Raw genomic sequence first — 26,169 nt, forward strand, 5'->3', positions numbered from 1 at the left:
TGAAACTAATACAATGATAAATGTTAATTATATCTCAATTAAAAAATATATAAAAAACTGCATCTACTAAAGTAGCCTCAACATATACACACCAACAAAGAATTACAGAAGGAAATAAACTACCATTATGATCTGAATAACACAATTAACAAACAATTTAACAGGCACATATATTGGGTTGGCCAAAAAGTTCATTTGTATGGAAAAACCTGAATGAAATTTTTGGCCAACCCAATAGAATAACAGTTCCACCTTTCACTGTCACTATGACTCTCAGCAGATCTCTGGGTCTCAGTTTCCTCATCTGAAAAGTGGGGATGACACTATCTACAGTATTTTCATGAAATCAAAAATACCATCAATGATACGACATTATTTTTTTATGTATCTCTAGGAAAAAAAAAAAAAAACCCTGCCCATTAAATGCAAGCTGCCAAAAAAAAAAAAAGAATAAATGCAAGCTGCCAATTGTAGGTCACATCCCAATTTTAGAGATGTAAAAATCACTAGGGGTAGGGGATTAAGAGGCAAAGACTACTATATATAAAATAAATAAGCTACAAGGATATGTTGTATATTGCAGGGAATGCAGCCAGTACTTTATAATAACTATAAACAGTATAATCTATAAAAATTTTGAATCACTGTGTTGTAGACCCAAAACTAACATAACATTGTATATCAACTTTACCTCAACAAAAAATGTGAAAAAATATGTGAGTTAGACTCAATTAAATGCTACATATCATAGGGGCTGCTGTGATGGTTTAAAACGAGATGATGTAAGTAAAATACAAGACTGCTTCCGCCCTCCACCCCTTCACAACTTCAGTCTGCAAACAAGGGGAGAGCATGTAAAAATCGGAAGCGGGGACTGTCTGCTTTTAGCTTCTTCATATCCTTGCATGTTTTGAAAATCAACTGATTCCTCACAAGGAAAATGAAGTCATAACCACAACATTCTTGAAAGAAAGTGACTCACCAGGTCAGTAGGACTGGTGAGAAGGGGTGAGTGAGGAAAAACACAAGAGAGGGAGGCAGGGGTCAGATTGGACCCCTGGAGCAGAAGTGATTCTGGGAGTGCAAAAGGGCACTTGTTCCAGAGAAAGGTGTGAGTTGAGTTTCGGGGAGGAGGGGGATGGGGGGGGGGATGGGGAGACAGGGAAATAGGCCTAAGGGCTGAAAGGGTGGGGAGGAGGGTTTGTCTAGGCTCCAGCCTGCACCCTGGGGAGTCTGGTGTGGGACCCAGGGGGCAAGGAAGACCTTAACCAGACCACCACTTAAAAAAAATAGAAGAGAAATGAAAGGAAAGTGCCTGGAGACAGGGCATATATCCACTTTCTGAATGGATGAAAAATTCAGACTAAAAGTAGCTTTGCCGTTTTCAGCAGAGGCAATTTTAGTGTCTTAATTATATTACTATTTTGGAGGAGCTTTTTATAAATACTTTTCAATACTCTGTGAAAATCAGTTTTTTGTCAGAATGCTTTTTTTTTTTTTTTAAGTTTAGTTGAAAACAAATAAACAACAAAACCCAAATAAGCCTGAGGTTCTCTTCGAACCAGGGAGGCCTTTGCCCCCTTGTTAAACAGACCTAACCTATCCTTCTTGAGACTATTCAAATGCCACCTCTGTGATTCTCATTGGGAAGGACTCTCCACCAGCTCCAACCTACTGGAACGTTTGCATCTCCCTGGGGGTACAAGTCACCTATGACTCACTGAAGTGAGTGTGTCTGTCTCCAAGGACAGTGAGATCTTTAAAAGCTCTGAATTCCTCTCTCAACTTCCAACCACCCATGGGACTGGGAGTTGAATGGTGAGCTGCAGGTTGAGTTAACGTGGTGGGTGGAGGGTCACCCAGGAACCAAGTGTGATTTTAGGGACCTGTTCTTAGGGAACTGTCACTGAATAGAAATAATACTTTTGTTGGTGATATATCTCTTTTAAGTATGTTCTCTTATTCTTCTAAATAATATGTTTGTGGGTGGTATACTTCTCTTATTGCTGTGAAATTAATAAAACAATACTATTAAAATGTTCATAGGTAATGGCCATTACCTCTCTGAGAAGTATCACCAAGCACCTGGCCTTTGACTTTCCAGGTGGAGCAGTGGTAAAGAATCCACTTTCCAATGCAGGAGACACAAGAGACTCGAGCTCAAGCCCTGGATTGGGAAGATGCCCCAGAGCCGGAAATTGCAATCCACTCCAGTATTCTTGCCTGGAGAATCCTACGGACAGAGGAGCCTGGCGGGCTACAGTCCATGGGGTTGCAAAGAGTCAGACAACGACTGAGCACACACACGCACCTGACCTTTACTTAATGTATTGATGTTAGTTTCCCATTGTTGCTGTAACAAATCACCACAAACGTAGTAGCATAAAACAACACAAACTGATTAGCTGACACTTGTGTATGTTCCAATACTGGTCTGTGCTGAAATGAGAGTGTTGGCAGAACTGCATTCCCCTCAAGAAGCTCTAGGGGTAAATCTCTTTCCTGACTTTTCCCAGCTTCTAGAGGCCACTCACATTCCCTGACTCCAGGTCCCTCTCTCAAAGCCAGAAATGGTGGGCTGCATCTCTATCACCTCGGATCACTAGGACCTCCTCTTCTGCATTCCTTTTTTCACATTAAGGACTGTGACTACATTGGGCCCACTCAGATAATCCAGAATAATGTCCCTATCTCAAGGTCCTTAACTTGATCATCTCTGCAGAGTCCCTTTTGCCATGCAAGGTCACATATTCATTGGTTCTGGGGTTTAACACATGGGTATCTTTGGAAGGCCATTATTTTGTCTACCACATCTTCTGACATCTTACTGTGTGTGTGTGTGTGTGTGTGTGTGTGTGTGGCCAGTGTAACACAGTAAGGGCCTCAGTCCTCTAAGCTGTCAGGAGAGTCTGTGACTTGGAGTGGAGAGTGGAATTTTTGCCTATTGCTTCTGGCCACCCAGGGCTGAGGAGAAGGAAGTTCAGTTATAGCACTGAGACATCTCTGGAAAACCTGCCATGCACTGTTGAGTAACCTTTTTATAGAAGTTTTAAGAATGGGTTTTAAAGCCCTGGCTTCTGCTCCAGCTCATGCCTTGTTAGTATTCAAAATCAAGGGCAGTCCATGCTTAACCACAGAAGAAGAGCTGGCACCCTGCAATCATTCTTCCATGATACCGATGACAATGAATCTTAGGGTTAAGGGTGACCCATTTAAGAAATATATTTTTGCAGAGAAAGCTTTAGAGGAGTCTTTTTAGCAGTTTGAATCAGAGTATTGAAGTTCCTCAATCCAATTTTTAACAGCGGTGGCTTCTTTAAAAGATGTAGAATAGGACTTTCCCCCCTTCTTTATTACATCTAAATTGATAAAGTTCAGACCTTGGAACCTATGTGGCAATACACATAGTAGGTGTTTGAATAGCTATTGATATCACAATCCCCCAAATCACCTTTTATTTCTAGGCTACGAATACACAGGAAAAGATTGAGATTGGAAACAAGATTCATTAAGATTTAAAATGTACATATTATTCCCAGCATTTCCACTTCTTGGTATCTATCCCAGAGAAATGTCTGCATCTGTGTGTAAGGATGTGCAGTACAGCATTGTCTGCAATGGTCACAGATTACAGACAGCTTAAATATCACTTGAGGAGTGGCCAAACCAATGTGGTACATCCACACAAAGTAAGTTAAAAAAATTAAGTTAGAGCCACATGTTCAAACAAAGAATATGCTGCACACTGAAGAAAAGCAAAATTTGAAACAAAAATTTTATACCCTTCAAAGTTATATATTTTTAAAATATATATATATGTGTAACATAGAAATTTCCATAAATATAAGCACCAACCTGGAAACAATCGCTATTCTGGAAGAGAACTGGGATGAGCTTGGAATAGGGATGGGAGGTTGATAAAGATGGAATTTTTCTTTATCTATATTGTGTGGATTCTTTTGCAAGAAAACATATTCATGCTATCAAAATGTAAAATGTATCTTAAACTTAAAAAGAAATTGAAATAATCTAACACTTCAGGTTGTCAAAACTGATGATCAAATCTATTACAACATTATATTTTATAAAAGTTAAGGCTAAAATTTCAAAAGTATTTTTCCTATTTTGTTAAAAGTATGTGTATATGTATATGTACAATATATATTTATACTTACTACACACATTTAATATATGTATATGAATACTACATCTATCTACTGTATCTGTCTACACATACTATATACATCTGTTGTTGCTATTGTTGTTTAGTCACTAAGTTGTATCGAACTCTTTGTGACCCCATGGACTGCAGAACAGCAGACTTCCCTGTCCTTCACTCCTCGAGTCTGCCCAAGCATATGTCCACTGAGTCAATGATGCCACCTATAGATACCACATATATCTATAGATGCTTGTAATAAAATCCATAAATGCTGCTTTGGTTAAATTATAGATAAATACATCATTCTTTATCATTGTTCTTATTACTTATAATGGCAAAAATATCTCTCATATGATGATGACTAATCTGATAATTGAATACAGTTTGCCTTTTAAGTAATTCAATTAATTTTAGTAAATTTTAAAAGTCTTCTGACATAGTTACAGAATTAAGAAAAAATGAAACGCTGGTTTACAATATGTAGCATCCATTTAAATGAAACCCTTCCAACTGTGAGGAATGCACTAAGGTTTTATCAAGTGGATGCTCTTTGTGTAGAAAAACTGATCTAAATCGAAATTTAAACTTTACAACCACTGCAATCTTTCCATTTGGGGGAAACTTCTTGGAAACTGACAGGGTAGAGGGGTTATCTCAGACCTCTGGGGATATCCCAGGAAGCAAAAGCTCCTCTGAAGGAATTGTGCGAGATTGACACCAACAGGGCTTCTGGTCCAGACGGCAGGAGACTGTAGATTGGGTGTTTAGCTCCGCTGAGGAAAGGAGGAGCCACCAGGCTTTTTATTTACCCCGGGAACTCATCTCGAAGATCCTCAATGGTCTGTTCGTGCGCCAGCGTCTCCGGGGGTGATCAAGTCCTCCCCCCACCCCGCAGGGAAGAGACTGTAGGCAGAACCCGCAATCATGCACCTGCCGGTTAACAGATAAGCCCTCAACATGCGGAGGCACTCGCCCAGCTGTGGTGGAGGAGCAGAGCCGTCCCTCTCCCTCCCCCATCCCCACAGAACAAAGGGGGTCACTGTCTGCTCCTCCCAGGGTGGGATGAAAGCACACGCCTTCCATCACAATTAAGACTCTGAAACACAACTCACCCGCAACATGTTCAAAATCAATGCCATCAATACCCAGAATGAGGATACCAAAAAAGCAAAACAAAACAAACCTATTCAAAGAGTAAATACTCAAAGCAACAGGGCTGGAATCAGACACGCTACAAGGTCAACAAATCCAAGACAAGTTCAAGTGCAGCACGTCTTATAAACTGAAGAACTGGCCATTATCCCAGGGGTTGAAACGCAGATGCCTTCAGGGGCCGGCTAATGGAAAGGTCTGTAAGATAATAGAGAGTGGGCCTCTCAGAGCTGGACCCCAGGTGCCCACATAAGGGCATGCACATTCCATTTTTTAAAGTTTCAGTTCCTGCTATGTGATTCCTAAACAGCCTCTACCATCAAACAGAGAAGCAGAGTTAAATATGGGTGTGTGTTAGTTGCTCAGTCATGTCCAACTCTTTGTGACCCTACGGACTGCAGCCCACCAAGCTTCTCTGTCCATGGAATTCTCCAGGCAAAAATACTGGAGTTGGTAGCCATTCCATTCTCCAGAGTATCTTCCCAAATGACCCAGGGATGAATCCAGGTCTCCCACATTACATGCAGATTCTTTATTGCCGGAGCCATCAGTGAAACCCCAAATATGGGTGTAGGGTGGATGAAACTGAATAAAAGTCAAGTCAGAAACACTGCCAAGGAGTCCACAGGGCATGAAAGGCAGAGCAATGATCCTAGCTGTCATTATCTGAAAGGGTAGTGACCACTTACTTGGTTTATATCTTCAAAGGTAATAATAGCAAAGCAAAAGTTAAAAGGAATGGCTTACTAAGCTCAAATATGAAGGATTTAGATTAATCAGAAAGATTTTTTAACATAAGTAATTGAGCTGGATTATGAAAAGGTTTCATACATTCCCTTGAAAGGCTTTAAGTAAATGGAGCCTCCAAAAACCATAGGTGTGACCTTACTGGAAGGCAAGGGGTGGACCGAATGACCTCCCAAGGTCCTGATTTAATAATGTCTGTATAGTCAACTCCTGGTTATCCAGCCCAAAGAAGAAAGACAGTGACAAATCATTCTGAGCTGAAGATAATAAAAAGTTATATTTGCCTTTGGAATGTATTTTGGTACTTAAATTAGAACGTGTCTTTCTGACGCTCTGAGAATTCACAATGCTTCATAACAGCCACAAAGAAGGCCTGACCTAGAGCTGGGAGGCTGCCCAATTTCGCCATCCTGCCCTCCATGCAACTCTTCTTCTTTGCTGGGGGTGCATGCATGCATGCTAAGTTGCTTCAGTCTTGTATGACTCTGCGACCCTATGGATTGTAGCCCTCCAGCCTCCTCTGTCCATGGGATTCTCCAGGCAAGAATACTGGAGTGGGGTGCCAGGCCCTACTCTAAGGGATCTTCCCAACCCAGGGATCGAATCTGCATTTCTTATGTGGATTCTCATCGGCAGGCGGGTTCTTTACCACTAATGCCACCTGGGAAGCCCTTTGCTAGAACACCCAGCAGTCCAAACTTTCTCAGTTAGGAGCCGCCTGGCACAGTCTTTCCCTGAATTATGGTTGACTCAGGATGGTCTGGGTTGCTTTTCTGGAGGATGACTCCAAAGTGCTGCAGGCCCCATAGGAAGCAGCAAGCTGGACAAGGTTTAGACATCTACTCTAAACTGCCTATGAAAGATGATCTAGCTTCTCTACCATAGAAGACACAAAAGAAAATTTATTGAGTTCCTTGGCACAGAAAGTGAAAAAAGTTTCAGGGACTTCCCTGGTGGTCCAGTGGTTAAGAATCCTTCATCCAGTGCAGGGGATGTGGGTTTGATCCCTGGTCAGGGAACTAAGATCCCACATTCCACACGGCAACGAAGGCCACGTGTCACAACTGGAGATAAGCCCGAGCCTGGCAATTAAGATCCTGCATGCCACAGCTAAGACCAGACAAATAAACATGAAGGAAAGGGAAGGGCTTCCCTGGTGGCTCAGTGGCAAAGAATCCGCCTGTCAGTGCAGGGGACATGGGTTCAATCCCTGGTCCAGGAAGATACCACATACTGTGAAGCAGCTAAACCTGTGTGCCACAACTATTGAGCCCCTGTTCTAGGGTCTGGGAGCTGCAACCACTGAGCTCACATGCTACAACTACTGAAGCCTGAACACCCTAAAGTCCATGGTCTTCAACAAAAGAAGCCACAGCAATGAAAAGTCCATGCACTGCAACCAGAGAGTAGGCCCTGCTCATCATAACTACAGAGAAGCCCTCACAGCAATGAAGTCCCAGCAAAATATAAAACAAACACATAAACAAATTTTAAAAAGTATTTAAAAAAATAAAAGAAAGAGAGGATGAAGTGAATGCCCAGCACTGGGAAAGCAAAGAGCAGGATGCTCAGGAGATGCAGTGACCATCCCCTGCACCTCAAAGGATGGGTGGGAATGGAAATCTGAGCTGGTGGCCCATCATCCAAGATGAAAGGAGAGCCTGCTCATCACAGTATCTTGTAGGGGCCCCAGAGGAGGGAAGGATGGGAAGCAGGGAAGTTGCCTCACTGTTCTTTGTCCTCTGGCGCCCAGTGCCTACCAGAGGGAGGCTGGTACCACCTGGCAGGAGGCAGGACCAACCAGAACATCTCAGGAGTGCATCACAGCCCCTGACCCAGAGGCCCTGGTGCAGTGGCACAGGCTCCAGTTGGCAGGATTTGGCCAAGAAGACTTTTTTTGGATTTAGACAGTCACTGGACAGCCACTGACCTGAACACAGACAAGCTGCCTGGCCCCAACCCTGCACAGGTAATAAGGGGATCTGGTAATAAGGGAATCATTACAACTGTTTCTGTTTTTCCTTTTTCTATCACATTCTGCTCTTTAGTTTTTTCTTCTGATGTCCCAGAGCTGTGCTGTAACAATGAAATAAAGTTCAGTTCCTTGGTCACAGTAGCCACATTTCAAGTGCTCAACAGTCTCATGCCCATGGACACTATATTGGACAGAACCAACATAGAACTTCTATATCATCATAGAAAGCTGTTTGTCAGCCAGTAATCTAGAGTTCCAGGAGAACCTAGAATCTAGGAATTTCTACTCTTTTTGGGGTAGAATAAAAAAAGGAAGAAATGCACTTACAAAGTATCTTGTCTATATGTCATTACCACTGATCCTCACCATGTGTGGTAGGTGGGGGTAGATTTCAACATACCCATTTTACAGATGAGGAAAGTGGAGCTTTCCCCACTTTAAGTCATTTGCACATGGAACACAACTATTGGATGGGACAGGATCAAAACCAGGTTTTCTGGTTCCAAAGTCAACGCTTTCTACTGTTACATGCAATGGCTACAAATAATGTTGCTTGCCATTTACTTTGTTCAGTGTGGCCATAAAAACTCTGGCCTTCCAGAATGAGGTTGACAGGCCCCTGTTGTGTTTTTATTGATTGGCTGATTTTTGAAGTGATAACTAAACTTTGTACAATGTACTTTAGCAGCTCTATAGTTAGGGAGCCTTGGGGTTCAAACCTGACTCACCCTCTTACTATTTACTTGATGGAGGGCAAATCACTCACCGTCTCTGAACTGTAATTTCCTCCTCTTGTATATTTACTTCATAGTGTTGTCAGGAGGATAAGACAGTGTATGTGAAAGGCTTAGCACAGTGTCTGGCACATATCTGTGCTCCGTAAATAATGATTATTAATGGCAACTGGCAGAATTTACAATGAACCGTCATGTGCAATAGCCTGTTAAAGCTTTTAACAGGACAAGGAGGTGCATTGCTATCCCCATTTTTGCAGATGATACATCTGAATCTCAGGGCACAAGGGGCTCACTCAAGGTCATGCAACTAGAAAGCTGTAGATCTAGGGCATGAACTCAAATCTTTTCTTGCTACACAGTGTTGCTTCTCAGGAGAGAAGGGAGCAGGGGTACCAAGGCATGGTTTAGAGGGAGTTTAGCCATCCCTCTTCATCCCCATATTTCCCCCTTCTCTGAAACAGGCAATTAATGATTTCTTAATCTTGTGTAAAATGCCATGCAAAGGCAGCTTTGAGCATCCCCCTCTATCATAACTGTTACCCTCAAGCCCCTCCTATATAGAGATTCTAGAGTCTCATTGGTAAGGAAGTAACACTGGCATAACTAAGGTGGCTGAAAGATGAACAGAAGGCCTTGAAGCACAGCATTCAAATCTCTCTGGAAAGCCTGTGGATCAAACCCCTTTCTTCCAGTCTACCTCCATCCCAACTCACTGCTACAGCAAAAGAGCAAGGACGCAGCCTACCAGACCCCAGCTGAGCCCAGCCAAGACCCATGTGAGTGAGAATGTGTGTTGTTGCCAGCCACTGGGTTCTTGGAGTTATTTGTTATCCGGCCCTCTTGTAGCAAAAGCTGACTGATATATCTGTCAAACTCAAGGTGGGAGGCACTTACCCAGCCACAACGATCTCAAAGTCCCCATCACGGTCCACATCAGTCACTGCCACTCCGTAGTTGAGCTGGGTGGGGTTGCTGTCGTAGTCAGGGGGCAGGACTGAGTTGGTGACTGCTGTGAACATGGGTTCAGCCCGCTGGGACCCCTCAGTCAGGGGCAGAAACCACAGCAGCAGCAGGAATAGAAACACCTGGAACATCTGAAACCAGAAGTTACAAACGTTACTGACCGAAAGCAGCCCAGGAAAATCGAATCCCAGGTTGGCGCAGAAGTGCCTTTCTTCCCGCTTCCTGGAGGGCTTGGCAACCCCTAGGCTGCCACTTTTCCGCAAGACCCATCCTGGCTATGCTCTTTCAAACTGTGACCTGCCCCCATCACTGAGGTCACCCTTATGCTCCTCTGCCTTTTCGTTTTCTACAGTGTCTATCACTGTATAACATGCCAGATGATTTCCTCATTCATCATGTTTTATTATTTAGTGTCTCTCTCCCTCCACTAGAACATAAGCTCCACCAGGGCAAGGATCGTTGTCTGTTTTGTTCATGGATGCACATCAAGCCAAGGACAGTGTTTGGCACATAAGAGACACTCAATACATATTCGGGGGGGAAGGGAGGGAAGGAGGGAGAAATACACTTGCATCTTTCATGCTCTGGGAGAAAGAAGAAAATAACAGATCTCAGATGATCCAGGGGCAGGTGAGACCCCCGTGCAGGTTCACGTTTAGAACAATAGCAGAGAAAGTAAAGGATTAGCCTTGTGTGGGACCGACCCCAGAGGTAACCCAGACAGAATCTGTGACTTGGAAGGTTCCCCTGCCAGGGTCCCTCCCTAGGGTCACTGGCCGTCGCCTCCAGACCAGGAAGCAGTCAGTTATGGACTGTATCCTGGCAGGAACTGGCGGGCGGCACATCATTCACTCGGAGAAATTAAACCATTGTGTGTGTTTTATTATAAATTAATTATGTATAATCCATTGTATAATTCATTATTATATCTCTAACATAACTCAGGGTGTTGCCAAACAGCCTGGGGCTATGGGAGCTGGTGGCAGCCACCCAGGAGACAGATGAGAATGGCCAAGGAAGTGGAAGGACTCCACCCTCTCCTGCGTGAGCAGTGAAGACACTTAGAACACTACAGATGGCACCACCCTGAGATGATGCCTGCAGGCTTAGAATCACAGCTCACAAAGTGCTCCAAAGGCTCCCCTGGGACAAGTCCTACGACGTCTACACAGGTCCAGCCCCACAGGCAAAGCAGCGCCTTCAGAGGGTGGCACACCTCTTCCTGATGGAGCTTTTCCTGCTGGCTTGTCAGTGCGTCTGGCAGCCAAGAGCAAGGCTGAGTGAGGCTGACGTCTTAATGAAGAGAGGATCTGAAGACTGACTCCCCAGATGGAGACAGACATTCCTGCCAGCATAGGAGCTTTCTCCAGTTCAGAACCCAGAGATCAAAATGAAAGGCCCAGGCACTGTCTTCAGAGCTAAATGTGATTCAGAAGCCCCTCTAATGCCTCACTGGAGAGGCTGGAGAGAGACATAGGGGCAGGGCTCCAACTGCAGCATAGAAACTAACCTCGGAGAGCCTTCCTGGGAAGGAAGTTCTTGCACCGTGTTCAGAGGGCACATGCTGGGTGTTGCACGATCAGAGTGAGGTCAGTCCCAATTACAGAGATGTCTGAACATGACAGCATCATCTACCGGGCTGTCTAATCACCAAAAGCAAACACATCACTCCAAGAGTTCTGCATCTTGGCAAGAAGTTTGGTTGGATAAAAGGAAGTCATAATTGGATTAATGAGCAGCTGGGGTGGGTGGGGGAATGCGAAGCTAAAGAGTGTTTAATAACCAGTATAAACATGTTGAAATGTAGGGTGGAACTGAAGGTCACAGGGCTTTTCAAGGTATGAACTCTAGTGTAGGGGTGGCAAATGAGTTTCAGCTTGACAGCCAAACTGATTGGCAGTGGCTTGAAAGAGTACTGTGAACAGCTTACAACATTTGCAATGGACATGGAAGGAAAAGCAGTACTGAGCATGCCTTCTAGAAGATTTTAAGTTCCTCCCAGCACAATACCTGAAATGTCGGTCACTGCCACCAGGGAGTGGTAGGTCATAGAAGGGTTCTATTAGGGTCATTATAAACATCAGGTAGAGATTTTCTAATGAAGGCCATGAAGGGCAAAAATCCAGCCTCTTGATTTATCTTCTTTTTGAAAAGTAAAAGCTTTAATTAAAGGAGCCATATGAAAGAAGTAGCTACTCTGTGTTATCCATTTCCACATAAATAACCTAAACCTGGGCTTCCCAGGTAGTTCAGTGGGTAAAGAACTCAACTGCCAATGCAGGAGACATAAGAGAACCAGGTTCGATCCCTGGGTCAGGAAGGTCCCCTGCAGAAGGGAATGGCAACCCATTCCAGTATTCTTGCTGGGAGACTCCCCATGGACAGAGGAGCCTGGTGGGCTACAGGTCATGGGATTGCAAAGAGTCGGACACAACTGAAGTGCCTTAGCACACACGCAACCTAAAGCTAGATTAAAAAGAAAAACACACCTATGGGCTGACCTCTATTTTGCTTGATGACCTTGAGCAAGTCACAGCCTCACTGGGTGCCAGCTTTCTTCTCCAAAATGAGGGTTTGGGAGTAGATCTCTAAAGGTCATTTCTGGCTCTAAAATTCTATGATGGTATAATTAATTTTTTTTAGAAGCAGGTCTTCGGCAGTTTTTCTCCCCAGCTTTTTCCATAAACTTCAGACCAACCTGTGTGGTTTTCCTTTCTGAGCGTATTATTAATAAATATATTTTGAGCCAAACAGCTTTTCAGCAGAGCTCTACAGTGGTTTCCTTACAGGGGCCAAGGTCAGGCAGGAACCGGCCATCATTAGCGTGGAAGTGAATGCACTGGGCAGGGGCAGACCAGTGGATGGTCTCCCCCTGGGGGCTGGGCTGAGAGTGGAGTGGGGAGAACAGTTCCTTTATTTCTCATTTTTCTGCTATGCCAAAGGCTCTTAGTGTACTCACCAGGGCTGCTCAGCACCAGTTGAAAGTTAGGGTCAGCTGAGGGCCTTCTGGGGAACAGGTATAGTGGGAGACTTAGGAAAAGGCCTGGCAAATATTCACGCTCTATCTCAGGCCTCAGATGAAGGAAATCACTGAGATGCTCCTCTATACCCTGGCTGTTCAGTGGTCCCCAGACCAGTAGCATAAGCATCAGCTAGGAGTTTCTTAGATATGCAGAATCATGGGCCCTACCCCAGACTTAATAAATCAAAATGTGCATTTTAACAAGATTTCAGGTGGTCTAAATGCATATTAAAGTTTGAGACACACTGCTCAACCTTAGCTGTATAATGAAATCACTTGAGGAGCTTTAAAAAAAATACCCATGTCTGAAAATAATTTCTTGGCTATGACACCAAAAGCACAGGCAACAGAAGAAAATATAGATTAAATGGACTACATCAAATTTAAAACTTTTGTGCATCACAGGATGCTATCAATAGAGTGAAAAGGCAACCCATGGAACAGGAGAAAATATTTGCAAATCATATATCTGATAAAGGATTAATATCCAGAATATATAAAGAACTCCTGTAACTCAACAACAACAAAAGAACCCAATTCAAAGGACCTGAATAAACATTTCTTCAAAGAAAATACACAACTGGTCAATAAGTATATAAGAAGATGCTCAATGTCACTAATCATTAGGGAAATGCAACTCAAACCCACAATAAGATAACACTTTGCATCCATTAGAATGGCTACAATAAAAAAACCAGAAAATAACAATTGTTGGTGAGGATGTGGAGAAATTGGGACCCATATGCATTGCTGATGGGACTGTAAAATGGTGCAGCTGCTGTGGAAAACTGCTGTGTAGCAGCAGTTCTTCAAAAAAGTCCAAAAAACAATTACCATGTGATCTAGCAATTCCATTTCTGGGTATATACCCAAAAGAATTGAAAGAAGGGACTCAAACAGATAATTGTATACCCAAGTTTGTAACTGTATTATTCAGCATAGCCACAAGCAAGTTACAGGAGCCCAAGTGTCCATCAATCTACATGTCCAAAGTGTGGTAAATACCTACAATGGAATATGATATGCCTTAAAAAGGAAGGAAATTCTGACACATGCTACAACATGAATGAACCTAGAAGACATCATACTGAGTGAAAGAAGCCAGTCACAAAAGACAAATACTGTATGATTCCACTTATACGAAGTACCTGGAATAGTCAAATTCATTGAGGCAGAAAGTAGATGGTGGTTACCAGTGGCTGGGAGAAGAGGGGAATGGGAAGTTAGTGTTTAATGTTTATGGAGTTTCAGTTTGGGAAGATGAAAAGTTCTGGAGATGGATGGTAGTGATGTTTGCATGACAATCAGAGTGTATTTATTTATTTATTTAAATTTTTTTTGAGAGTGTATTTAATATCGCTGAACCAAATACTTACAAGTGGTGAAAACAGTAAATTTTATGTTATGTATATTTTACCATAATAAAAAATACTCATGCCTGGGCTTCATCCCAAGATATTCTCACTTACTTGGCATAAGATGCAGTGGGGGCATCAGAACTTTAGAAGCTCCCTATATGGCTCTAATATGCAAAATTTGAGAAACACAGTCTATACCAGGGCTTTAGTGCTTCTCAAACTTTCAGTTCAGTTGCTTAGTTGTGTCTGACTCTTTGCAACCCCATGGACTGCAGCACGCCAGGCTTCTCTGTCCTTCACCAACTCCCAGAGCTTGCTCAAACTCATGTCCATCGAGTCAGTGATGATATCCAACCATCTAGTTCCCTTCTCCTCCTTCCTTCAATCTTTCCCATCATTGGGGTCTTTTCTAAGGAGTCAGTTCTTTGCATCAGGTGGCCAAAATATTCAGGATGGATTTCCTTTAGGATTGACTGGTTTGATCTCCTTGAAGTTCAAGGGACTCTCAAGAGTCTTTTCCAACACCGCAGTTCAAAAAAGCATCTATTCTTTGGCACTCAGCTTTCTTTATGCTCCAACTCTTACATCCATACGTGACTACTGGAAAAACCATAGCTTTGACTAGATAGACCTTTGTCAGCAAAGTAATGTCTCTGCTTTTTAATATGCTGTCTAGGTTTGTCATAGCTTTTCTTCCAAGGAGTAAGTGCCTTTTAATTTCATGGCTGCAGTCACCATCTGCAGTAATTTTGGAGCCCCAGAAAATAAAGTCTCTCTCTGTTTCCATTGTTTCCCCATCTCTTTGCCATGAAGTGATGGGATCAGATGTCATGATCTTAGTTTTCTGAATGCTGAGTTTTAAGCCAGCTTTTTCACTCTTCTCTTTCACCTTCCTCAAGAGGCTCTTTAGTTCCTCTTTGCTTTCTGCCATAAGGGTGGTGTCATCTGCATATCTGAGGTTATTGATATTTCTCCTGGCAATCTTCATTCCAGCTTGTGCTTCATCCAGCCCAGCATTTTGCATCATGTGCTCCAGATATAAGTTAAATAAGCATGGTGACAATATACAGCCTTGACGTACTCCTTTCCCAATTTGGAACCAGTCTGTTGTTCCATGTCCAGTTCTAACTGTTGCTTCTTAACCTGCATACAGATTTCTCAGGAAGCAGGTATGGTGGTCTGGTATTCCCATCTCTTTAAGAATTTTCCAGATTGTTGTGATCCACACAGTCAAAGGTTTTGGCATAGTCAATAAAGCAGAAGTAGATGTTTTTCTAGAACTCTCTTGCTTTTTTGAAGATCCAATAGATGTTGGCAATTTGATCTCTGGTTCCTCTGTCTTTTCTAAATCCAGCTTGAACATCTGGAAGTTTTTGGTTCATGAACTGTTGAAGCCTGATTTGGAGAATTTTGAGCATTACTTTGCTAGTGTGTGAGATGAGTGCAATTGAGAGGCAGCTTGAACATTTTTTGGCATTGCCTTTCTTTGGGATTGGAATGAAAACTGACCTTTTCCAGTCCTGTGGCCACTGCTGAGTTTTCCAAGTTTGCTGGCATATTGAGTGCAGCACTCTCATGGCATCATCTTTTAGGATTTGAAATAGCTCAATTGGAATTCCATCGCCTCCACTAGCTTTGTTTGTAGTGAGGCTTTCCAAGGTCCACTTTTCTTCACACTCCAGGATGTCTGGCTCTAGGTGAGTGATCACACCATCATGGTTATCTGTGTCATTAAGGTCTTTTTTGTATAGTTCTATTTATTCTTGCCACCTCTTCTTAATATCTTCTGCTTCTGTTAGATCTGTACAGTTTCTGTCCTTTATTGGGCCCATCTTTGCATGAAATGTTCCCTTGGTATCTCTAATTTTCTTGAAGAGATCTCCAGTCTTTCCCATTCTATTGTTTTCCTCTATTTCTTTGCATTGATCACTTAGGAAGCTCTTGGAGGAGGTCACCATCAGCCCCATCATAGACCTGCCAAGCAGACGACCCACAAACCGCAGAGCAATTATACCGAAGAAATTCTCACACTGTTAAGAAAATTCTAGGACCCACAACAGATTTCCCAACCTGGGGATCCAGCAAAGGGACTGAGAACCCCCAGCTTTGACTCTGAAGGCCAGAGGTATTTGATTACAGGATTTCCACAGGACTGGGGAAACAGACTCTTGGAGGGCACAAACAAAACCTTGTGTGCACCAGGACCCAGGAGAAAGGAGCAGTGTCCCCACAAGATACTGAGCCAGATGTGCCTGTCTGTGTCCAGGAGTCTCTGGTGGAGGTGTGGGTCAACAGTGGCCTGCTGTGGGGTCAGGGGCACTGAATACAACAGTATACAGTGGGCACAAGTTCTTTTGAAAGAGGTCTCAAACTTCAATATGTACTATATGAATCACCTGGAAGTTTTGCTGAAATGCAGATTCTGATTCAATTGATCTGCAGGAGGGCCCAAGAGTCTATATTTTGAATAAGCTCCCACGTGATTCTCACCGTCCTGTTCCATAAACCACACATTTACGGTCCATAAGCAATACATATATACTATAGTGATTAGTTTAAGAAACTTCTCTGCTTCTAGATCTAAGATGCTGAAACCAATCCTAGGGCTGTGCAATTCTCAGGGCTGCAGGCTCATTGATCATTAGATACTCAAAGTACTAGGTATCTTCAGCTCAAAGTCAAATTACCACAATTGATAGGGAGTGACAGAGAGAGATTCTGACTTTAATTTTGACAAAGAATTGAGAAGAAGGAAAAGGTTGGAACTGGAGTGGTGGCAGGGGCAGGGGATGTCGTCAGGTCTAGCAGGCAATAGACAGCTATTATTAATGACCAGAGCCTAGAGAAAATGGGGTATGGGCAGGAATTTGCAAGCCAAGATAAATAAGCATGCCAGTGTGTTTCCCCAAACCCAAACCATCATGGTATCTAGTACTCAGAGGCACTTAATGTTTGTTAAACGGATGAAGGAAGGACTCTGTCCAAATGATAATGTGAATCAGCAGAAACTGCTTGCAACTTGTTATACAGTTATTTTGAAACTGTTCTTTCCCCAAAGCAGTGCTTCTTAAACTGTAACATGCTTACAAATCACCTGAGGATCATGGTAAAATGCAGATTCTGATTTGGTGGGTCAGGGGTGGGGCCTGAGATTCTTCATTCTAACAAGCCTTCAGGTGATGCTGAGGCTGCTGGTCCCAAGACTCCACTTTCAGAAGTAAGGCTCTAGACTGATGATTTGAAAGCCCAGTTGCCCAGTCAAATCACATGGGGGAGTTTTTAGAGATAGGTTGTTGCCCAGATCCTTTACCCAGTTTCTTATATAACTGGTCTGGGGCAGGACTCGGGTGCCATACACTGTATTTTTAGAAGCCCCCCTGATTATGTTAATGGTTCTGCACCCAGATTCTCAGCCTGGGCTGCGAACCACTACCCCAAACTCGTGGTCCCCAGATGGGAGTGTAAGCTGCAATTGGATTTGAAGTGAAAAATGTTTCTGCTACCAGAATTCATCACCAGCTTGTTGAGGTCTATCAAGAAAATCTATTTAGCCAGAGAGTATCATAGGGGGAGGCAGGATATGGAGTTTGGGGAAGAAAGCAGAGCAGGATGGTACTGCTTGGAGCAGAAGGCCAGCAGGTGCTGCAGTGACCTTACATTTTACACGGCTGGCTCAGAAACCTCCTGTCACACCACTGTGAACATCTCAATCTTCTAGAAGAATGTGGAGAAAAGCTAAAAATAGAATTTTTAAAAGTAGGTTGAATTGAATGTTTTTTGCTTTCTTGAATGCTGTAAATCAAGCACATACTATGTATCTGCAGGCAGGAGTGGCGTTGAGTAGTAACTGAGGAATTGCAATGGGAGGATCCAGGGGCAGCATAGCCCAGGGAAGGTGAGGGTAAGTACCAAGGGTAGAGTTTGGGCAGAGGGCGCAGGGTGTGAGCACCCAGGCTGTTCCTGCAGGGGAGGTGGGAGGAGGGAGCAAAGAGGGGTCTTAACAAGGGTGAGAGGTGGCAGGACTTGTGTTTCAGGCAGTGGGAAGAATTGCTTTGTAATAATCTCTTAAAAATGTTCTATAAGCAAACGTCTTGAACAATCTTCAGTGAGATAGAGAAAAATAAATAAATAAAGACCAGAGTCAGGGACCTGGATTTGGACCTCAACTCCACCAGAAACTAGCAGGTGACCTTGAGCCTGTTCCTTAATCTTTCTGATCTCAAGCGTCTCCGTCTGTAACATGGGACTCCTACGACACGCCGTGGGTTGAAGGGTTAAGTGAGCAAGGGAATGCCTCTTGGAGGCCAGACTCGTTGCTCCTTTTCTCAACTTTCACACAGATAGCTTTAAGGTTGGGCAGTCTTTAGACATTGGCTGCAGGTCACATGCAGCCAAACTCAGTTTTCTGTGGCCTCGGGACTTTCCTGAATTGGGTCTGAAAACTGGTAACCAAGCAACCTAGATCTCTGATGTGGGGTCAGGCAGCTGTGGGGAGAAGCTTCCAGGGCAATTTTTAGGGCAAGCAGTTCTTTAGCAATGCTCGCAAGCACCAAGGACACCGCCCTGAGCTCTCACAAAAGCAAGAGCCCCGAATGCTTCAGATGTGGGAACCAGCGGGGAGCACAGGCCCTTTCCAGAAGCTGCAGGAGAGCAGAGGCTTGAGGAAGAGAAGCAGCCGTGGAGCACTCCACCCTGCATGGGCTGGGCCACCAGGGACCCACAGAGACTCACTAAGGTGCTCCTGGGACTGAGGCATCCTCGGAGGAGAGCTTGGGGGGCTCACTGACCCACAGTGACACTTCCTGTGCGCCCCCCCTGACACCTGGCGCCCCACTCCAGGAGCTTGGGGCTGTGCTCGGCACCCAGGTCTCAGGGAGAAAGCTGGTCAACATTTGCAGTATAGGGTGAGGGGTGCTGTGGAGGAAGGGGAACAAAGATATCTAGGTTAGCCAGGTGGAGGAGAAGAAGAACATTTCCACGCAGGTAGGGTGGTGTAGCTGAGCGGTAAACGATGCTAAGATAGCTGAATTAGGAGAGGCAGAAAGGGAGGAGAAAGAAGACATCAGACTCCTCAAAGTCTGGAGAACAAGATGTCACCCCAACCTGCCCTCCCAGCACTGCCTATGTGAAAGTCCCACACTCTGGGTCATGAGTTAGAGGGAGCACTCATTTTTCTCTCTTCAGGTTCCCATCCAGAGGACCTTCCATTGGCCAAGAGCACCGGTTCTCAACCAAGGGCCATTTGCCTCCCTCGCCTTCAGTATCTGGCAATGCCTGGACACATTTTTGGTTGCCCCCACCAGGGAAGGGGGTTGCTATTGGCACCTAATGGGTAGAGGCCAGGAATGCGGCTGGCAGTGAATAGGACAGCCCTCTACAGCAAAGAATTATCTGGCCCCGCATGTCAGTAATGCTGAGATTGAAAACTCCTGGACCAGTGCATCATTCCTCTTCTCCAGGGGGCCTTTCCTGCCTGCCCTTCCCACTCCCACCACCTCAGTACCCTCCCTCCTATGGGCTCTCTGCTCTTTCTACCTGTTGCTACTCTGAGTGCCTACCCCTATATCATGGCTCATCCCTAGTGGACCATAAGTTCCTTGAGGTCAGAAGCCATGCCTCAGGCATCATTTCTAACCTGGCCCTTAACATCTGCAAAATGCTTGAAGATTGGATGTGTATATGATTATAAACTGAGAGGTTTTGCATTTGGAAAGCAGTGTTTAAAAAGTCAAAGAACTCTATCAGGGTCCCTAGACAAATCAGCAACAGAAGCCAGTCAATGCCTCAAAGTCTGACAGCCCTGTGAGTTCCACTGAACGTCTGGCAGCCACCACAGGATGGGAGCACCTGGTGGGCCTGGACTCAATCTCCTGAGAGGCATTCATTCATTCGAAAAACACTTATCAGTAGCAATAGCATCCTTGCTGTCACCATTACCTTCCAAGTACTGACTTTGTTTGCTAGGCACTGTGCATGCATTATCTCATTTCATTTCCCATTTTAGAGACTCGGAAGTCCGAGCAGTTAATAATACTCGTTAAGGACCTGTGCCGCCTTGCGCGTGAGGCTGGGAGACTCCATTTGTCCTCTCACTTACAGAAACACCATTTCATTAGCCTGCTGGTCTCTCTGGCGCCTCCCAACCTGGGTCCCCTGAGTTTTCATCTGCCTTGTTCTGGAGCAGGACCAAGTCTCTTTTCTGTAAGTGCAGCCGCAGGCAGCATCGGGAGCTCTCTCCAGGTAGAGGGAAGGAAGAGGAAGCCTTATATTTTCATGGTGCTGGGGAAGATGCATAGGACAGAGAGGTCCAGAAGGTCTGGCATTTGTCTTCCACGTTGGCAAGGCAGAAGAGGGGACAGGGGACAGCATGGAAAAATGCCAATGACTGAGGCATTAGAATGTATGCTCTGCTGGGACAAGAACTTTACTTTGTTCTCAGCTGTTTTCTCAATGCCCAGACAGTGCCTGGCAGAGGTGCACAAGACCAGGGAGTGAATAACTGAGTGAGTGACTGAATGGCAGCCCCTGCCTTTCCCTCCACTGAGGCCATCTTTCCAACATGTCTCTCCAGCAAGGTCATCCCTAACCCTTTTGTTGTACATGAGGCATCCACAGCCTCTTCCAACCTCCTAACTGCACCCTTTCTCAGTATCTGTCCCACCCCAGCCACACCGAGCCTCTGAGGGCTGCATGACCCTGCTCGGCCGCCATGCACACGCTGGCTCCTCAGCCTGGAACGCTTTCTTCCCCTTGTCCCTCTGGCCAGTCCATCAGCACCTCTCTCTTAGGCCTTCCTTGGCAGCCCCAGGCAGATGCTTGCTCCTTCCACTGTGTTCCCATCTCACTTGGTTTAAGATCAAGTGAGAGAGACCCTTTAGTGAAAGAGATTATTTAGTGTAGTGTCCAAGGGCATCAATTCTGGAGCCAGTTGACTTGGACATAGATCCTGGCTCTGCCACATTCTGGCTGTGTGACCTTGGGCAAGTTACTTAACTTCTCTGTGCCTTCGTTTCCTCATCTGTAAAAGAGTTACAATAGTGGTACCTACCTTCTAGGGTTACTATGAGGATTAAAGGAGATTATCCACATGAGGGGTTGGAGTAGTGCCTGGAACATAGTCAATGGTAGGTAAGTGTTACTATTAATACTGCTCATTCCTCATATAGTACTTGTTATAAGAAATTGCAAATTTAAAAAAAAATCTGTTTGCTTGTGTACAGGGTCCCATGAATTAGGCTGAAGAGTGATGATCAGCTCTGATATTTACAAGCAGGGCAAGATGAGAGGAAGCGGGGAGCAGTTAACAATTATTGCTGCTAGTCAGCTGAAGGATAAAGGGGGCCAGAACCTCGGCAGTGTGGATGGAAAGACTGGGCAGCTTGGAGAGAGATTTGTGAAGCAGATTGACTCAGTGATCCAGAAGTTGTGAAAAATGAGGAGGAAGCAAGAACCAAATATGACGCCAGATTTCCAGATTGAGTGTTGGGGTTTGAAAGGGTCCAGTGAGCAGCATCCCACTTCCCTCCCTGTTCATATTCAGCATTAGTGGAGGGGAAGAAAGGTACGGAGGGGAGGAGACAGGTGGGGCTCAGACAGATAGAGATTAAAAAGCCACCATCATTACAGATACAGCTGCTTGGAAGGCCAGGCTTTGGAGTGGGGTCCAAGGTGCTTGCTGATGTACTTGTACCCTCCTGCAGCCCTCCCTGTGGGCAGGGGCGGGCCTGAGCCTGCCTGGCTAAGCTCAGCACATGGCAGAGAGTCGCATGTGCAGGCAGGTAACTCCAGAAAGGGCTCTCCATGGCCAGTTCTCCCAAACTGATCCATCTGAGGAGTCCTTGCTCCAGCCCTTAGGAGGGGGAGTGGGGAAAGAAGGGAGGGCAGGAATGATGCACTAGTCCTGGGATTCTCAGTCTCAGCATTACTGATGTGCTGGGCCAGATAATTCCTTGCTCACGTGGAGGCAGCAGTTGGAGCCTGTAGAGCCCACCTGTCTCAGACTGAGGAGCAGGAGGTTTGAAGTCATGATCGGACAGGTTTAGAAATGGCATTTTAGGTTTGGGGCAGCAGTGTGCAGGGCAGCAGTGTGCAGGGCCGCGAGGCTGGCCATGTTTCCAAACAGCGAGAGTATCACAGAGGGGACTGGACATCCTGGATGACCTCCAAAGTTCTTTCCTGGGCCTAAGTGTCTATGGGTCAGGTTTTTTCCCTAAATCATTTAAAATGCATTAGTGGACCTTGCTATTTAAAAGCTTCCTCCTGGGAATGTTGCCGTGAAGCAATGATTCACTCCCTAGTCTGTCTTTGGTGAAAATCCAAATGATCATCTATTCTATCAGCTTACAGCTACCAAGATAGATCCGTGCTGGGCTTCCCTGGAGCAGCCTGGTTGCGGGGGGAAGGGGGGCGGGAGGGGGTGGGGGTGAGCACCTGGAGGAGATGAAGAGAAAGAGAAACAGCCCGTCCGGGCTCAGAGCTGGTACCATGTCACGTGTGAGTCCTATGTGGGCTCCTGAGGGGGCTTTCCTGGTGGCTCAGACATTGAAGAATCTGCCTGCAATGCAGAACACCCAGGTTCCATCCCTGGGTTGGGAAGATCCCCTGGAGGAGGAAATGGCAACCCACTCCAGCTTTTTGCCTAGAGAATCCCATGGATAGAGGAGCCTGGCAGGCTATAGTCCGTAGGGTTGTGACTTCAACTTTCACTTTCAGACCCTGCTTGATCAGTGGGACCTCTGGGGGTTTACAGAGCTCTGGGGCCAAGTGCCAGCTCTGGGAAAAAGGAGCCAGAAAGAAAGCTGGACTGGAGATCCACTTTAATACCAAGGGCCAACTCTACCCCAGACTGGCTGCCTACATCCACACATTCATTTGTTCACCCACCCGAGCACCTGGGGAGCCCCTCCCCCTGCCAAATGCTATGCTATGCTAGGCACTGGATTTGCAGTTGAGAACAAAAGACATGGTGTCTCAGCCCCCGCTGCTTGCAAGGCAGCATTTCTCCTTCTCCGGGACTCTTCTTTCCCTGCCTGCAAAAGGCTCTTTGGATATACATAGCTTCTCAGATGACTGGTGCATGACTGCCATTCCAAGAAAGTCTGTTCTTAGAGACCAGGGTACAAGGGAATATGACATCCCTGGGGCAAAGCGAGAGAAAGGGCCCTTGGGCTCACCAAGTCTCATTACACGGACTGACCTCCAGAGGCTGGCCTGCCCTGGACTTGCAGGACGTTCACCGCATTCACTGCAGGAACTGGGTGAGGTCTCTGTGTGTGTCCACCCTCCCAATTCGGGCAGGGAACAGTGTAGCTTTGGTCCTCTAAGGCAGAGGTTCCCAACCTTTTTGGCACCAGGGACAGGTTTTGTGGAAGACAATTCTTCCATGGACAAGTGATGGAGGGAGAGAAGTTTCAAGCAAGTAATGGGAGCAATGGGGAGCAGCAGATGAAGCTTCACTGGAATGCCTGTCGCTCATCTACAGCTGTGGAACCTGGTTCCTAACAGGCCGCAGACTGTACCAGTCCATGGCTCTGTTTTTGGAGAACCCTACTCTAAGGAGAGCCTCTAGGGACTTCCTACCTCCAATCCTAAGTGCAAGGAAGGCAGGGGCAGGGCCAGGCCTTCTGTGAGAAACACCAGCTGAGGCTGCTCCCAGGAAGCCTGCAAGGCACCTCTGTCCATCCAGGCAGGAAAGCGGGTTCCTGGGCGTGTTGCCTATCCTCAGGGAGGGCAGGGATGCCAATGCAAGTCCCACGAAGAGGGGAGGCTCTCCAGGTAGATGGAGTGGCAGTAAAGGAGGGAAGAAGTCCCTGCGGTCCCTTCCTAAGTCAACAGGACCCCTTAGCTCTCCAATGACTCCGTGACCTTGTCACTGTACTTGTTGGGTGCAAATAAAGATAAGGGTAACTGGAAACCACAGGAAGGGTCTACACTCGCGGCACTCTCGATTCTTCTATGGCTAATTAAAGTAATATGTCAAAACGTCCCTTGGAAGAGATCTTTAAGAATATGTCTATTAAGTAAACAAGGTTTTACTAATTAATGACATGCCTGCCCACCCCTCCTTCAAGTTCCTTGCAGAGCTTCCCCGTGCCAAGAGGGCTGAGCAGGAAAGGGTGGCAAAGTCTCGGAGGCAGTGGGGACAAATCCAGCCCGTTTGTCAGTTGGGGAGCTCTCAGCTTCTCCTCCGGATGTTGATCAGATTTCCTGGGCTGGAACCAATTCACAGGGCCCAGGGACTGGAATTTTTCCAAGAAGCAAACGTTTTTCTTCTTACGAAGTCAACATGATTTCTTTCAAGGAAAATTTTTATCTTCTTTTAAAGTGTCTAGGCTTTTTGAAGGGCAGATCTTTGGACTTTTCTTTGAAGATAATGATCATGATAAAATTGTCACTTGCTGAGACCACCGCCCCCCCAACCCTGCAGGCCCTCACACAAGAGGCCTGGGGGCAGGGGAATGATGCACCAAACTTGTACCATGAGTCAGTGGCATAGCCAGAAATAGAGCTTTCCAAACTCCCCAATCCTTAATAATAGCAATATTAATAATAACCTCTTTAGAATCTTCTAAGTGTTTTCACAGCTCACACTGAATCTTCACAACAACTCTGGGGGGAGTCTGGGTAAGTCACTCTTAGGAGACAGCAGATCTGAGGTGCAGATGAGCTTTGCCACTCACTTGCTGCATGATTCTGGTTGGTCTCTTCACCTCTGGACCTCAGAGTCCTCAGCGGTGAAGTGGGAGGGTTGGGTAAGAATACTGCTAAAATCCCTCCACCTCTAACATGCTGTGAGTCCATGCTGTGATGCTCCAAGGTTTCTCCATCTTGGCACTAGTGACTTTTTTAGGCCAGACAGTTCTTTGTCGGGAGGCTGTCCTATGCACTGTAAGATGGTTAATATCATCCCTGGCCTCTACCCTCTAGATGCCAACAGCACCCCGTGATCCATCTGTCACAATCAAAAATGTCTACAGACATTGCCACATGGCCACAGTAATCCCTCCGCTCACTGCCCAAGGACTTCAATAAGGCCAAGATCATGTGGTTCAGTGGAGAAAGGTCTTTTTCTCCAACCCCTTCACACCTTTCCATAGACTTTTCAAACACAACCTCCTTGTCCTTTGCTAGCTTCTCATTTCTTAAATGCCCTCCATGGTCCAGGGGGTGTCTAGTGTGATAACGAACCAATTGATTTCATGCTTTCTCCTAAGGAGAGTTCACACAGGTTTATGTCCCCTAAGCAACCAGTCAGGCTCCCCAGAAATCCCTCGCAGAACCCTGGCTGGCCCAGAAGCCTGTATCTGCAGCCTGCAGGAGGCCTGGTGAGCATGGGTTTGTCAGCACTCTTAAATCACTGAGCTCCGAGGAAGCCTTCTTCTAGCACAAAGATTCTTCCTTAGGAATCAATAGCTCAGGGCCTTCCATCACACTCAGAATTATCCTGGGACCTGTAAAATTTCTTTTCCCCAAGCATAGCAGAACCCCCAAATGAAAGCCCCAACATGGGGGAAGGAAGACAGCAGCTCTGTCAAGGAGGTGTTGTCCACGGCCCAGATGTTGCTGCTAGCAGAAGCTGATGTGCAGACATGGATGTTTGGTCTCTTTCACGGGGAAAAGGAAGACCCAGCTCAGTCCCCAGTGACCCTGTAATATTATCCCCTCCCATCTATTCTTCTTTACATCTCACCAAGGGCAGAGCCATGTTAAAGACTATCTTTCTTGATGCTCACTATCTTACCCTCATCACAGTCTGCCAGCCTCACCATTTTGCAGAGGAGGAAACTGAGGCATGCAGAGGTTAAGCAGTTTGTCTAAGGTTCCTAAGCAGGAAGGGGGGAGTCAGATTCTAAGCCTGTATCCTTCCCACTACTGAGCTGCCTTCCCAGCGAGAGCAGGTTATAAGGGTCAGTCATCTAGAGGGGCTAATGTAAGAGGCGACTTCTTATTTCCTCAATATCTAGTGCCACTTCCACATTCAAACAAAAATCTAGAGATCCCATGCTATCACTGTGTTTTATGTAATTATATTCTTCTGGCCTTATCTGGGAAAA

At 45.5% G+C, this 26,169-nt stretch overlaps 1 protein-coding gene across 5 annotated transcripts in view; it reads right to left on the minus strand.

Annotated features, from left to right (window-relative positions):
* CRTAC1 (cartilage acidic protein 1) overlaps nt 1-26,169 on the minus strand; it is a 166,226-nt gene that overhangs the window by 136,198 nt on the left and 3,859 nt on the right. For all 5 annotated transcript variants that reach the window (XM_070469980.1, XM_070469982.1, XM_070469984.1 and 2 more), the window contains exon 2: nt 9,668-9,867. In XM_070469980.1, the coding sequence (XP_070326081.1) occupies nt 9,668-9,867 (200 nt within the window). The remainder of the gene's footprint in view (nt 1-9,667; nt 9,868-26,169) is intronic.

Source organism: Odocoileus virginianus, chromosome 7 (assembly GCF_023699985.2).
Source record: "Odocoileus virginianus isolate 20LAN1187 ecotype Illinois chromosome 7, Ovbor_1.2, whole genome shotgun sequence".
Lineage (NCBI taxonomy): Eukaryota > Metazoa > Chordata > Mammalia > Artiodactyla > Cervidae > Odocoileus > Odocoileus virginianus.